Source organism: Helicoverpa armigera, chromosome 20 (assembly GCF_030705265.1).
Source record: "Helicoverpa armigera isolate CAAS_96S chromosome 20, ASM3070526v1, whole genome shotgun sequence".
Lineage (NCBI taxonomy): Eukaryota > Metazoa > Arthropoda > Insecta > Lepidoptera > Noctuidae > Helicoverpa > Helicoverpa armigera.
The window spans coordinates 9,245,015-9,262,159 of record NC_087139.1 but is presented as its reverse complement, the minus strand read 5'-3'; the positions used below and the strand labels follow the sequence as shown (position 1 = coordinate 9,262,159).

General features: G+C 33.5%; 1 protein-coding gene across 1 annotated transcript in view; it reads right to left on the bottom strand.

Moving 5' to 3' along the window:
* LOC110381943 (cell growth regulator with RING finger domain protein 1) overlaps nt 1–16,251 on the bottom strand; it is a 45,348-nt gene extending 29,097 nt beyond the window's left edge. The window contains exons 1-2 of the mRNA XM_064039747.1: nt 15,695–16,251; nt 7,920–8,062 (exon numbers count right to left, since the gene is read on the bottom strand). Of these exons, the coding sequence (XP_063895817.1) occupies nt 7,920–8,062; nt 15,695–15,792 (241 nt within the window). The 5' untranslated portion in view covers nt 15,793–16,251. The remainder of the gene's footprint in view (nt 1–7,919; nt 8,063–15,694) is intronic.
* Between the last annotated feature and the right edge of the window lie 894 nt (nt 16,252–17,145).

Genomic DNA, 17,145 nt, shown 5'->3' with positions numbered 1-17,145 from the left:
ACGTAAATCTACAAAAATACATCGTCATTGTCGGCAAAATGGCTAAACAAGCAAAGGTGGAAGATATTATGATACCTATTTTTGATGGTGCAAACTATTCAAGTTGGAAATTAAGATTGTTAACATTGTTGGAATACAAAGAATGCCACGAGGCCGCCATTGTTAAGACGGAAAATCCCGACGCCGCAGGGAAAAAGAAGGATCTAAAAGCAAGAACTATAATAATGAGCACAATCTCGGATAAACAATTGGAGTATATTACTGAATGCAAAACGGCATATGAAATGGTACAAAAGTTTGACAAAATGTATTTAACGCAGTCAACAGCAATGCAAATAATATGTAGAGGAAAAATTGAAGAGATAAAATTAAACAATTACAACACAGTTGAAGAATTTTTTGTTGATTTTGAGAAAACAATAAACGAGTTCAAAAATGCCGGAGGAAAATTAGATGAATCTGAAAAGTTAAGATATCTACTACGAGCGCTTCCACCAAGCTACAGTTATATTGGAGATTTTCTTGACGTGATTCCAGAACCACAAAGAACAGTTGATTATGTATGTTCTAAAATAAAAGAGAAAAATATGGCTGCTAGTGACTCGGAGAAGAAAAACAATGTGAGTACATTCGCTACCAAATCTGTAACTCAGTGCTTTATCTGTGGAAAAACTGGTCATTTCAAGAAAGACTGCTGGCATGGCCAGAAATATAATAAAGGACATCCGACATTTCGAGGTCATCAAAGAAGTTACAACAGAGGAGGAGCATACAGGGGTCATAGCCGAGGAAGAGGTCAATACAATTTTAGAGGTCATAGCCGTGGTGCAGGTCAAAATCATCTTGGTGGTCAAGGTCAGTCCAGTGGTGAATCAACAAACAACTGCTCATCGGAGTCGTGGATGGCTACAATATGTGATCCGGAAAGTCAGGTATGGGGGTGTATTGAAACAGATGAATGTAATAACAATAACAGTGAAATTAATTGGCTTTTAGATAGTGGGTGTACTGACCATATAATAAATAATGATACATATTTTTATAATTCAGTCGATTTGAAAAGTCCTGTCAATGTAAAACTGCCAGATGGTAAAATGTTAAAAGCTACCAAAGTCGGTACTGTTAAAATTTATTTTAAGAACTATTACAACCAAAAGAATGTAGATTTGAGAAATGTTTATTATGTTGAAGGTATTAAACAAAATTTGTTAAGTCTTTCAAAGATAACTAAAAGTTGCACAATAGTAGCTAAAAATGATTATGCAAAGATTTATAATGGTGTAAGAGAATTAATTGCAGTGGCTAATAAAATAAACAACTTGTATTGCTTAAAAAGTTTTGTCTGTAAAAATGAGATATATACACATTCAGTTAAATTGACTCAAAAAGAGAAATGGCATAGAGCACTCGGTCATGTAAACTTTCAGTATTTAAATAAATTGATAAATAATAAATTAGTACACGGTTTGCCTGATAGGATTGAAGGTATAGACATGAAATGTTCCAATTGTATTCAAAGTAAAATGAGTAATGTCCCTTTGAAAATAATAGAACAAAACTACTGAAATTTTAGAATTAATTCATACTGATTTGAACGGTCCACATAACACATCTGGATATGGAGGAGAAAAGTATTTCCTCACGTTTATTGATGACTATAGTAAATGCACAAGGATATTTTGTATTAAAAGTAAGTCTGAAGTTGCTAGTTGTTTGATAGAATTTGTAAATTTAGTAGAAAATAAATTTGACAAAAAAGTTAAGAAAATTCAATGCGATAATGGTAAAGAATATTTAAATAAGGAAATTTATAACTTTATTAGGCAGAAGGGTATAGAGTTATTACCATGTCCACCCTATGTCCATGAATTAAATGGGGTAGCGGAAAGATATAATAGATCTGCTATGGATATAGCTAGGTGTTTAATGAGAGAAGCTAAAATTCACAGAAGATATTGGCCTGAAGCAATAAAGACAGCAGCATATTTAAAAAATCGAACTATTGCAAATACAGTAGAAAATAAAACTCCATATGAGATCTTTTTTAGAATAAAACCAAATGTTGAGCACCTAAAAATTTATGGAAGTAGAGTTTTTGTCAGGGTTCCTGAAGCTTTAAGAAAAACTAAATGGGATGATAAAGCACAAGTAGGAGTTTTAGTGGGTTATAATGAAAATAGTTATCGAGTTCTATTAAATAATAGAATAATTAATGCTAGACATGTTCAGGTAGTTGAAGAAAATACAGAACTGATTTGCTTAGAAAAATTAGATGATGAGAAAGATAAATGTTTAGAAACTCAGAAAACTTCAGACGATACAGCTAAAACTGATGAGGATAGCGATGAAAATTTTGTAGATGTAGACGAGACTTATTCTAATGACGATAGTTCAAATGATAATATGGAAAAGGATAAAGTAGAATCACATAAAAGAATTAGAAATCCAGTTTTAAGATATGGTAATCCAGTTTCACATTTTATATATGTTAACTACATTGATGCAAGTGTTCCAGACACTTTTGAGGAGGCGATGACCTCAAATGAGTCCAAACAATGGCAAACGGCAATGAACTCGGAAATTAATAGTTTAAATAAAAATAATACTTGGCAACTTGTTGAAAGACCAAAAGATAGAAAGGTTATAGATATTAAGTGGGTTTTTAGAAGGAAAGGCAATAATGTTTATAAAGCTAGATTAGTTGTGAAGGGATTCCAACAAAATGAATGCATTGATAATGCCTATTCACCAGTAGGAAAAATGCAAACTTTGAAAATTCTATTGTCATACAGTTGTAAAAATAATTTATTTGTTGAACAGATGGATGTAGAGACAGCCTTTTTAAATGCAGATGTAAAGTCAGAAGTGTATGTTAATCAACCTGAAGGTTATGAAACTGGTGACAGTAGAGTTTACAAACTTCAAAAGGCACTCTACGGTCTCAAAGAGAGTCCTAGAGTATGGTATGATTGTTTTGATAAATTTATTAGTACACTAAATTTTGTTAGAAGTAACTATGATTACTGTCTTTATGTTAACAGAGCAAGCAAAGATCCAATATACATTTTAATATTTGTCGATGATTTTTTAATTTGTTGTAAAGACAGAGATAAAATAAAAGAAGTAAAAACCAATCTGATGAAAAGATTTGCAATGAAAGACTTAGGGAAAATTAAAACCTATATTGGGATTGATATTGATTATAGCAATGATAAAAGTACTATGACTTTAAACCAAACAAAATATATTGAATCTTTGGCTGCAAAGTATGGTCTGAATAATACTAAGTTATATGATACTCCAATGGAAACAAATTTAAAACTAGAACAAGCTAAAGAAGTAGATGAAAGTATTAAGTACAGAAATATAATAGGTGAATTATTGTATATTAGTACAGGCACAAGGCCAGATGTTGCATACAGTGTAAATTATCTAAGCCGATATCAAAGTTGTTATAACCAAACACATTATAAATATGCAATGAGAATATTAAAGTATTTGTATAAAACTAAAAGTCTAAAGTTAACATACTCTGATAATGTAAACACTGACATTTTAGATTGTATGGTAGATTCTGATTATGCAGGAGATAATGTGGATAGAAAATCTACAACTGGTTTTGTTATTAGATTATATGGAAACTTAATTTTTTGGAAAACTCGTAAACAAAATACAGTAACTAAATGTTCTACTTTTGCAGAGTATACTGCTATGTCAGAGGCAGTGTCAGAAGTGCTTTTTATTAGAAATATGCTAAGTGAATCATTTGATGTAAAACTAGATCCAACAAAATTGTATGTAGATAATTCAGGTGCAATTGCAATTGCTAAATATGGTAACTTTACAAAAAACTCAAAGCACATTGAAGTGCAGTATCATTACATAAATGAGAATTATGAAAACAAAATAATTGATATTGTAAAAATTGATTCTAAATTTAATTTGGCAGATATGTTAACTAAAAGTTTGAATAAGACAGCTTTCTTAAGAAATAGATTGGAGTTGAGATTAATTTAGTTGTTGTATGTTAAGATTTAGTTTTGTTAAGATTCTAGTTTTGTTAAATGATATAAGATAATAAATTTAAGGAGGCGTGTTGTAATAAGTAAATTTATTATCTATGGCTTAAAAGACTTAATACTGTTTTTGATTGTCTGTGGTTCTCTTGTCCTTGCCCCGTGTGAAAAAAATGGTGTGCTCCAAATGTGTTCTTTTCATTATAATAAATTAAAATACAATATCAAATCTTTTAATTCGATCCATCTACCTCAACAAAAACCTCTAAGCCTGTTCAACCATTCGCGTAATACTAGCGTAAACACCAGCAGTACAGGTTTGTATGCACTTGGTTAGTTACGTAGTATTCGGATAACTATTTTATCGGTACCATCGCAATGAATATGGTTCTAACTGGTTTGCTTTGGTCTAGTGATCGCAAGAAGTAGTGGTGGAAATATGGATTTAATTTAATTTTTTTTATTTTTTTATTTGATTTAATTAGGGAACCTAAGTCTGCTATTGCAATTTTGACAAAATGGTCTGTCACTGATATCATAATTGTTGATTTTCTATGTTTGAATTAGCTTAATCCAAAAACTATGAAAATTATCATGAGGGTCAGTTATGGGGCACCGACTTGAATATTGAACTTTTTCATCAAATTTATAACGCAAGAGCCTAGTCTGGATTTATCTCCTATTACAGCAATAAGTTCTCCCCACAAGGGTGAAGGGGGAATACACATAATGTACCTAACCTACCTTAATCTCGAATGCTATCGAGACTTATGTAACTTTCTAATTTTCTATACTGTTTTACCCTTAGGGAAGAGAAACGTGGTAACTCAACTGTTCCTTCGCTCTTTATGACAAAAGGTACTAGGCTCAAGTACCAACCAAGTGAAACCGTGTATAGTACTTAGTTAAGCTATGATTTAATTTCTTTGATATGCCCCATGAGTATCTACAATGTCGTTGACCTTACACATTTAACAAGCGTTACGTCACTTAACATAGGTCGTTTACGTCATTATACATATAAATTCAACGGTAACGTAACTAGGTGTTAATCCATCTGATTATATTGTAGCTTGTATTATCCATATAAAGTTGTTGTGTTTAGCAAATTGTCGTGATTCTGCATTTGTGTTCCTTATTTAGTGCAAACTAGCAGTATTTTATCTTCAGCCTTATAAGATATCTTTTCTTCTCTCCGTAGACGCCCATTAGTGCAAAAGAAGAAGTTCTTCATTCCTTTTCGATCACCTGGCGAATTTTGACGTCAAAATTTTTTGAAATATCTTGTCTAACCTAACCTAACATCTCTCAAAAAACCCAGTTCCTCAACACAGCATACATAAATATTAACATATTTCCCAACCACATTCAAACTAATACAAAAACGTGCACGGTTGAAGAAATGTAACATCAACCGTGACCGTACTCAGTGTCATGGACCACAGACAATGTAGAAAGCGAGTTATGAAGACAATGATGTACCAGCGGTTTTACACGCTTTTGTACCGGTTATGAGTGACGTAAGCAGTGTACACGTGATCCAAGTTTAGACAGCTGTTTTAAGAAAAATGTTGTGTATTGAGGTTTGTGTTTGTGGTTTGGTAGCTACCGAATGAAGTAAGGTATTTTACCCACAATTGCTTGCTAAAAGGTTCTAGATCCTTTTCTGTTATATTGGTCTTCTTGTGTCGATAATTTGCACCAAATATTTTCTAGTTTAGTTTTGTCGTCACATCAGGCATCCATTCGATCTACGTTAACGAAAACTTTACAAGTCAGCGGGATTTTTATTCTTATTAGAATATTTACCCAATGGCAGCAGAAGGAAAAAAAATAAAAACTTTTTTTAACTTGTGCTAGGGCAGATTTATTTTTAGATAATTAGTGTTGTACATAAGACCAATCTTAATGATAGACGAAAATAATCACAACAGATCCTGAGTCCCGATCTTGAATTCCCCTTTCACATAATTCAAAGACAAACAAAAGTAATCAACAGGGGAATTGGTGAATCACAAGGTCAATTATTACTGTCTGGGTTGTTATAACCAGAGCGCATGACGACACTGTGAATAAGGAGCCCTCTGTCTGTCTGCAATTTCAGACTTAATTATTGGGTACTGGCTCTGGTGAATTAGTAGCAGCTGTGGCTTGTGAGAAGTCTGGGGTTCAATTAGTAGGTCCCGTTTTATCATTAGGACTTTCTTAGAAGCAATGGTGCAAGTACGTACTTATTTGCAGTAGTGGTTGACAAAATGATAGCTACCAAACAGATATGAAATGCCAATGGTATTTGATCTGTCAGACATTACTACTCTAAAAGGTTTCCTTGACCTTTCGTGAGCAACTCAATTTTCTTTCTTAGGTGGACTTATTTTGGTACTGTATTACAAATCCCTTCGTTATTGATCGGCTCTCATTTCGCAGCATCGCGGTACGACCTTCACACAGATTGCACTTGCAAAATTATCATTTGCTCAAAATAATGTAAACACATTGCGCGAGTTCTTTTTGCAAGCCAAAAGTGGTTGTAGTACTCGTTCGCATGGTAATGGAATTTAAAAAATTAGTCAAGTAAGTAACGAAAATCTATAGTAACAACCTACCTCTCTAATGAAAAGTAATGGTAACGGTACCATTTTCCCAAGGGAATAAAAGTCCTATGACGTATGTTCCCATCATAATTGCAATTTATATCATAAAAGTAGTCGGATATGTCGTAAGGAGCTTGTTGTCTGAGAGATGCGTGTCGCACGACATTTGTAACCCTAGTTAGTTCCCTAGACGAAATTCGCGAATTCCATTAGCAGATACTGGACGAAAAGAGAAAGAAACGTAATAGAGTACTGGCACGACAACATAAATTAGTCTGCAGTAGTTACCAAATAAGTAAAAACCACTGATAGTTTAATGTACAAGTATATAGATAGTTTAAAGTACAACACCGAACGGTGACCGTATGATAAATGATCTAAATTCCAATTTGAGAAGTGGCAAATCCTACCGCACGTACCTGAGCTGAAATCTAGATTTCTCTAACTTGTTACAAGACCCCAAAGGGATATAAAAACTCTAAGAAATCAAAGAAAAGTGCCACATTTATGATTATTGAGTAATGACTTAGAACAAAACATGTTTATCAAGTCATAATAGACCCCCAGACCTAGATACCCAAGTAACAGCAAGAACATTATACATTACATCACACACATTAGATACATTAGCATCACAGTTAAACACCTCAGACTAAAACACACCCTACCTTCAAGATTTAAAGTTGTTTTCACATTGTCCATGTCTCGATTAGGATATTACCCGTAATGACCGGGGAACTTGCATCATACACTGCATCTCGTGACCTAATTGGCAATGCGTTGTGTCACCTTGCCAAACGATGCATCATTATTTCGTTTTTCATGTCTCTCTGTTCGGGATACCCGATTTGAAATTCATTCTGTTCAACGATTTATCACTTTCCTTGGATAATGCTGTTCTAACTAAATTCTCGTTAATTTAAACTTTTTCGTTTGTTAGAAATTTCTTCTGTAATACATCGTGGGTGCGTTTACAGACATAAATCTCAGTTGTACAAACAGAATCAGAGCAACTCTATGTAGACGATGCAAATATTTGCGCGAGAGAATCAAATCTGGGGGATGTAGCGCGAAATTCTGTATCAAAAATGCATGCAATTCCACATTTATTGCTTGGGGATTAAATTCAAAACGTTATCACGAAGATTAGTCAAGTTAAGCCTTTATTGTCAGCCATCTTCATTTTAAATACGCTAAAGAATTTTCTGTGCATGATCGTTGCGTGAGATATTCAGATATGGATGGCAAAAATATTTTGGTGCTTCTTTTTACAAACTATGTTGTTATAGGTTATTTTAAAGGCACTTACCATTATAACCTAAAGGAGCGTTTTCCTGTATCTTAAAAGTAAAAGGTATGTGGACCCTCTGCATGAGGAGTCTTGGGGGCTGCATTGTGCGGGCCCATGCGTCTTCCCGACCTTCACCCATTATGCCTATCACCTCCATGTTCCTGTGGACAAAGGGAATTATATAATTAGAGTATTTATTAGAATGGTTCTTAATCCTATGATGCTTAACCCCTTGTATGCCGGTGTGTAGACCTACGCGAGACACAATGGATTTTATATTGTTCTCTAATTAGCGGCTTCAAGAGGTTAATGCTTAATCTTAATGATAGGATGGATCTGCGTGATAGAAAGTTATTGACTGCAGCCCTAAATTAATGCAGTGGTTTTCTAAATAGTCATGAGCTTCTTTCAAAAATAAATTAGGACTTGAGGTTTATTTATTCTCAGTTCTCGCAGTAAGTTACAAAATGCAACACTGTTCAGCTACGTCACTTATTAGCGACTAACTGAAAATATGCGTAAAGTAGGAGTATGCAAATTTTTAGCTAAACTGCGAACGAGTTAGCCAACTGCATTGCACCACATGTGGGCAGGTCAGTTAACCAGTTTAAATGTCAACCCGTTGACTTGGTTGGCCGTCACGGTTGCCAGGTTGCAAGATTTGCATTCCAAAATGGGTCAGGAAAGAATGAAACTGGACATAGGTAAAAATTTATAAAAGTTTTTATAATGATTTGCTATAGAATTAATTCCGTTTGGAACGAAACCTTTTTCGGCTCTATGCAAGACCAAGACCAAGTCTCATACTTGGTAAAAATAGTCGAGAAAGAATAATGAAAACAATTATTTGGAAGCTCAAATGATGCAAATGAATTTCTTAAAAATAGGTCTTTCTCGAAATTACTATGTTTTTGCCAGAAAAACACTACCTTTTAATTAAAGTATCACCTCAATTATAAATCTAATCGCCTAATAAAATATTATCTACTAGGTATTATGAGCCAAGTATAAATAACGTCTTTATCAAGCAGTTATGCGTAATATCATAATATTATTGCCAAGCTTTATCATGTTTACATCTTTTTAGTCAGCTGTACATTTTGATTATCTACTTATTGCGTCTTAACTAATTTCATTCATCAATTATTTTGCCAATATAAATGATTCAAGTTAGCTAAGATATAGAAAAAAAACTAATCTTTTCCAGCGCTTTCACCAGCGTCCCGTGAGAAATAGCTGGATAAAATATAACCTACTAGCTTCTGCCAGCGGTTTCACCCGCATCCCGTAGGAACCACGGCACGAACCCGGATAAAAAGTAGCCTATAGCCTTCCTCGATAAATGGGCTATCTAACACTGAAAGAATTTTTCAAATCGGTCCAGTAGTTCTTGAGATAAGCGCGTTCAAACAAACAAAATCTTCAGCTTTATAATATTAGTATAGATTGAAGTTAGGCATGAATCATGATACAAAAAAATAATAATTAGTCCGTCTTGTAGATTGTCCAAAATTAAGCGATACGTATTTTTTCTTTTTTAAATTGGATCAGAACTTGTTAAGATATAGCGTGTTAAAGTTGAGTGTGACGTCACAAGTTGCTACAATTTTCAGGACACAGTGACGTAAAAGGCCCCTACTCCTAATTTTTGAAGTGTATTATCTTTGTCATTTTAAGTTTAATTAAAAAAAGAAAAAATACGTATCCAATATTTTTTGATTATCTAAAAAGCGGACTAAATATTATTTCATTATTTCGACCCTGGAAACTACCCTATTACTACCAGAAACAATTCTTAAATTCGGTTCAGTGGTTTGGATCCATCGAAGTAAAAGAAACAAAAAAATCCTCTTTATTATATAAAAAGCATTTAAAAATATAAAAAATAGGTTGCCACCGATATCGGGCACAGGGTCCAAGGTACCGGTGGTTAGGGTCCCAGAGACAGAAACCTCCTCACAAGGCAGTACCCCAACTGCCTTCTGAATCAGTTTATTATATTATTATTAGTATAGAAATATAGATGTAAGCGCCACTATTGACGTAAACCATTAAGAGGTAAACAAAAAATATGCGACATACTAATAAAAGTTTCGTAACTCAAATGTCAAGGGCATACTACGGAATTAAATACAGCATTAAATTAGTATTAAGTATAAATGAATTATGGCACCAGTATCTTAATGATCTGGCTTAAGTTAAAACGTTTGACTTACGTCAGACTTTTCTGTTTAGATCCCGTACGTTATTGACTTAAATCATTTATTTGTAAATATTGTATGTAAAAATTAATGCTCAATCCTTCTCCGCGTGAGAGGAGGCCCGTGCCTAGCAGTGGGATGACACAAAGGCTGCTTAACAGGAGCAACAGGATTTATTTGTACATTTTACGTTACCAAATTTTCAAGAAGTCGGTTTGTCTGGATCCTTGAATGGTCTTAATTGAGATTACTATGACAAATATTCCGAATCACTATAACAAATATTTCGAACTCCAAACTACTTTTACCTGCCGCTTTCATTGTATTACTGCCGGAAAGGAGATGAGGCTCAATAAAAACTCTTTACAAGTAAAAATCTATACTTACAAGCTACAATACAATACATACAGAAAAAATCTACTGAACTGAAGGTTGATGATCTCAGGTTCAAGAGTATGTAAGCAGGATGTTTCATTACATCTCATTCATATACTTTAAGTAAGTAGTATTACCTACAATAGATTTCAATAGAGTATAATATGGGATAGTTTCTCAATGGGCAATGAATGATATTGAATGAATTGATATTTTTGGCAAAGAACGAATAACGATAATCAATTTCATTGATAGGCAGTGTATTAGGTATTTTTTTCAAATGTTAATCGGTAATCTTTGGACGACAGATTTTAGTAGGATAAGATAAGATTATATTCTTGTTAAAAATAATATATAAATAAATTGCCACATTGCCACAGAAAGGAGCCAAAGCCTACTCATATATTTTCAAAAATAATGGTACCTACCTATTGCCTAATGTAATTTACCTTGCAAGATTAGAACCGTGAAGAATACGAAAGTACCAAAGGAAATTATTTCTAAATTGTTTAACCTTGCAATTAATTGTAATTACTAAGGTCACACAACTTTTTAAAATTAATACTTTATTATTAAATTAATAAACTACCTGAGTACATCAGTTTTAGGTGATTTTTATCCATCAAAAAGACGTAATTTCTATGCGACTCAAGTAAAACTAGTGTAAGCGACATCGACAGTCTGCGGAACCCATAAAGATAGACCATTCATGTTTCTCATAAATACTGCAGTTCTGAGTATTTATTATTGTCATGAGAATTTAAACGAAGATTAAGTCTATAACAAGCAAGATTAAAATAACAGGAAGTTATCTATAGGCAATATTTTATAATCCGGAAGTACCCACTTCTTCGGTTCCGCTCTTAGCTATTTTTTATCACATCTAAGAAGGGTTAGGAAGTGATTTTACATCCGAATAATAAAAGTCATATTTAATGACTATATTAACTTGCTTAATAGGCTTAGCTATTTCGTTATGTAAATAATTTATTTTTACAAGAGGAAACCTTATTTTGTTCGTACTCTAAAGGCTTTGTCCGAAACCAAGGCACTCTTCCCGAGTAAAATACGCTATAATATTTACGGGAAACGAATGAAACCGCGGGAAAACGGATAGTAATAAACTAAACACAGTTACAGGAAAATTGTATTGACTATCGAATATAAATAATATGTTCACAGCGTAAGATAATTATAAGGCTCAAAGTTTGAATAACAGGATCCTTTGATACGTGATTAAACAACAATGTTACTTGCAAATATAAACTAATAAATTAACATAATTATGAATATTTTAAAGGACATTTGTAATGTTTACTTATACTTGAGAATAAAACAACTCATAGGTAATACAATTATGAAATATGAAGTAGGTAGTAAGTACGCGCAATTATTTTCCCAACTATCGGTTTGCGAAAAAATGAATAGACCTATAGAAGTTTGAATTAGGTATATATGTTAAGCAAAACACTACACAAAAAGTCAGAAACAGTAAAATTTCGGAAATCGGTAGATAAAGGACCTGAATTTATTTTGTTAAAAAGATTGTTTGTCCATGGAGTTCCTTGCCAGTTTTTCTAAATGAAACCAACTTTCGGATCGGTGCAACTAGCGTGGCGTTCCATAAGAGCCTGCAAAGGGTTATTTGAAATAAAAACATTCTCCTTAACTTCGAAAAACGTTCTGTTAAGACTGTTTGTAAACAATGACTTTAATCTTGAATCTTGAAAAGCCGAATAGCTGCCATAATAAATTAGCAATTAAAATAAAATCATTTGCCTCACTTAACGTAATTGTCTATGTGAGTCATCAAGGGAATTACGAATTCAATTTCAATCAAATTAAATAATAATTAGGTAAACACGCTCATTGCTTCGCAAAGGGATTCTTTACCTTGGAGGTATAAGGAACGCGATGGATTTTTAGTCAGTAAAAGTCTGACTCTCCCTCACCGCTGCTAACCCACAGAAGGAGGTATTATCGTTTCCCCGCGGTTTCATCCGCGTCCCGTGGGAATCACTCGTATCGGGATAAAAATGGCCAACATTACTCTGGAAGAGTGTAGCTTTCCAACAGTGAAATAACTTTTTAGATCGGTTGAGTAGTTTCGGAGCCTTTACAGTACAAAACAAATGTTTCCTCTTTATTGTATTAGTATAGATTATGTATTTAGTTTATAGTGCAAACAGAGTACATACTAAGTAATTTTATAGTCCGTGCGATGTACAATTCTAATAATTCAATGGCGGTTAAAAACACTTTCCTAAGGGAAAATGGAGGTGTATGTACCTATGATGTGTAATCGTGAATACAGCATGAAAATCCGATCAGTTCTTTTTGAGCTTCTCCCTAAGAGACAGTATAGCAAATAGGCGATATGATAACTATAAATAAATAAATAAATGGTCCAGTTAACATTATAGTTAAATGGTGCAACTCACCATAAGTGTTTTAAGGGAGTACTTAAGTAAATACTGTATTTATAGTAGGTCATAATCGCAACAATCAGTATAATCTAGTAAATCTTTTCTTATGTTATTATAATAAATATATGAACAAACTTGACCTCTGGCCTTAAACTAACAATATTATAATAGATTCTAATAACAATAATTATGACTTTGATAAGGAAAATGAAACAAGATGAAATATAAATTGTTAGCTTAAAAGCTATTATTACACTTAAATATTTAGAAATACTGGTTTTGCATGTTTCTATTAAGTATTTTCTTAAATATGGATTCACAAAAATACTTTTTCTAAATTGTATGTTCAGACTCAGATATTTTTGCTATTTTTACTTTATGTCACTGATCTACTACTTAACATTATGAAATATTTTTATTAGACAGTGCAATAAAATAATGAGAATTTTAATGCATAATAGACAACAGCCTTTAATATCTAAAGGGAACACTGCCCACAAGATATGTTATCTGTTTTGAATATACCCTATTGTTCTAATTGTTAGTTGTGACAAAGTGCAACACTGTTTTAGTTGCAACTGTGTACAAATAACATTATTGTTAGAAGGAAAGAATTTGAGTTTTGGTGAAAGATAAATGTGCAGATGGGAGTTTGAGATAAAGGGTGGAATATAATTGTGTACCTATCCATCATCACTGAAAGCTTTATCCCAACTATGTTGAGGTCGGCTTCCAGTCTAACTAAATGTAGCTGAGTGCCAGTGGTTTAAATCAAAACATAAATAACTCTATTATGCCACAGTAGGTACTAATCTTCAATTTCCTCTACAATTACCTGATACGCACTAAGCACACAGTCATGATCACGGAGGAAGGAAAGGTGAGCGGAGATGCCATAAGGCTGGTAGGTCCGGCACCTACTTCCACTTCTAGGTCAAATATGTACGGTGCGTAGGTATGACCAGAACGATTAATTTCGAGGTGTTTGGGTTATTTGAAAACTTCTGTCGATGATTTTCAGTTTTAGAAAAAATGGGTGGATTCCAAAAGCGAGGGCGGAGCCAGAAACTTTCCTCGTTCCCAGAACACCCTCATTTTGGCGATGCTACTTTCTTAGATTTTTTGTTGTGACATCTCCGCTCATCATTTTGTTCTCCATAGTCACGTATGTATTGCTATTTCACAGTACATTCAGTACATGTGCACTTGATCTTATCAGTTCATAACTTCATAATAACACATTTCCCGTGTATGACTGTTATCACCGTACAGAACTGAGAATGTGCTATATCACTAGTCCACCGTAATCTATTGCAAATATACTTTCTTATGCTTCTTGTATAGTCTGCTAAAAAAGGTGTTCAAGCAGTTTTTGGATCAAATATACATAATAAAAAATGGGAATGAAAAAAACAAAGCGATTATAGCTGAGACGATTGATCGCAAATATAAGAAGAAAAAACATACTTGTAATCCACCTTACTACTGTTACATATGGGGAAATTGACCGTTTCAAATAATTCACGCCGGTAGACCATAAATGGATCTGGTCAAACAATGATATTTTTAGCCTTTTATATACCATATAATTAACATTGAAAGAAGATTTATTTATTTAATACTTCTTGCACAAACAGTACAACAGCGGACTTGGTGTTAGGTGTTCTCTTGAACACTTGAAGTTCAAGACTAGAAGACTAGTCAACCGTTAGTGAAAACTTGTGCATTAATTCACGTAAAATAATAACAAGTTTTAATGATAAAATTAGATTTGATTTTACCACAGACAAATAAGGAAAATTGATAAAAATAGTCTGCTTTGGTGTTGACCTTCCATAAATAGCAATAAATAACTAAAAACTTGTGGTGATGATGGTCAGCCGCATTATTGTTGTTCTAAATTATTAGAACCAATTAAAAAAATAACTTGTTGTCTATAGGAAGAGTTAATTAATAGCAGGAAGAGTTTAAAATTAGAATGTTGGTATAAATAAATAAAAATGGAGTAAATTAGTCATGTAGGTACCCATTATTGCAGTTTATAATATTGAATCAGAATATTTAATTTGGGTAATGATAATTTATTTAAATGCATTAAAAATATTAATCAGACTTCATTAAAATATTTATAAGGTCCATTAACAGTATACATAAATAAATTGTATTAAATTAAATATTTAAAATTACAAATGAGAATGTTTTACTTGCTTACAAACACAAAAAATAAAAAAAGTATTTATTGGGTGTTGATAAATTAATAATATCTTGTCTTTTTTATCAATGTGAATGCTTGTGCATACCTGTACATAGTGTTCATGCTTATCTTATGTACTTCCAAACATATAAGCAGATTATCTATTTTGTTTTTCAACATTCCAATAAGATTGTCAGCAAACATGATAAGTTCAAAGAGAAAGTTGGTGGTACCTTCAATATGAGTAGCTTTCTTTATCATAGACAAGGTACAGCAGTTTTGTTTTTATTTTCAGAGCACAAACAAGGCTATTAGGTTACATATTTTAAATGTCATAAGCACCATCAGAGGCTTCAACAGAAGACATTTTTATATTCAACAAATTAATTTATGGAGACAAAACAAGCACTCATTACTTGTCCAGCCACAGACACTATAGTAATTAGAATAAATTGTAACATACGAATTTGCAACCTAAATTAATCATGCTCGAATTTAATGGCTAACACGAAAACAGTCTAGCACATTCTGCAGGATAACAATGATCATAAACACATTACTATTAGGTGTATTCCTTATCTGAAACGGTGACCTTACCTGAGCAGAATAACTAACATCACGAACAGCGCCACAAGAGCGCCGATCATAATAAAAATATTTGGCAAATCTGCCAGAGTGAGGCCTGTGGAGCCCATTGTTCAGTCTGCCTCTCACTGTCACAACACTAATAAACACACCGAAACAATGCGAAAGACGGGAGCACGCATCAGTTCAATAAGCAGGCTAGATTTTTATCTCAAAAAGTCACGACCTTGCTGCAAGATACGAATTGCAAACCCCTAGAATCCTACTGTTTCACTTATTTCATAACGACTGCAAAATGCATACCGGGAGTGTTGCACAATAATATTTTCGTAAGAATATAAAAATATTGGCGGCGTTGGCGGACGCGACGACTATACGTTTTATCATTACATTATACCGTTCACAAACAATAACAATGATCATTGATCGAAAAATCAGGCAAATAACGTGTTCTCGTACGCGAGTTTTTGACAGGAATGAATGTTCGCAGGCAAGTTTAGCGACGACGACGACAAACGCAAGTCGCTATCTAGCGCATGACACGATTGAACGAATGATTCAACCCTGAAAGAAAGAAATAAAAAACCCGTTATAGCGGTAGCGAGAAAGAGATAGACGAAACAGCTGGCTCTTTTCCACGAAGAATGTTTATGAATACGCGGTTCAGGTTTAGTAAGTTGGATCTCAAGCATTTGTTGTAACTTTTACGGCTCCTTTTTCCAGTTTTTCCTTATTTTCCTAATGAATGACTGAGACCCAGTGGGGCCCGAGCCACTAGGCAGCTATGTTTGTTCAAGTATAGAACCCCTTGCAGATAGTGTTCTTCTTCTTACTACGGGGAAATGGTTGGCGGCAAATACTTATTTCAAATCTTCCATCTACAGTGGTATTAGTACTTTACGCAGAACAGTGATAAAATTGCATTAACAGTCATTTCTAACCACCTACAATTTACGCCTAATTATTTTCCCCGTAGCCATTAAAATGAACTTGCAAATTCCTTGGTGCGAATTGTTCTCGAAAACGCCTCGTTCCTCGACTGGAAATTATGTAAATTGCACCGTCTACCATTATGCACTAAACATAAGCACCCTTCATCACAAGAGGGTGTGTAAACGTTGTAACCTATCGTAAAATAAGGGTGAAGGTTAATATTTTATGTAGTTCAAACTTAATAACAGTGTGTGAACTGTAGTCATGAAAATTACTATTATTTTGATAGGGATATAACGTGAAAAGATTAGAAATCTAGGTTAGTGGTTGATTGTTCGGGTTTAGTAATGGAAATACGTATTCATTAAAATTAAGCAGGGTAAGTTAGGACCGAGTAGGTAGGTAATATTTTCTATCGTACATACCTAGGTAACATTTCTAGATATGTAGTTGTCTATCCTCAATAACGGCTAGTAGCGGGACCTATGGACTATTAGATTCACGTTCTATGGCAATCAATAATAGTTCGC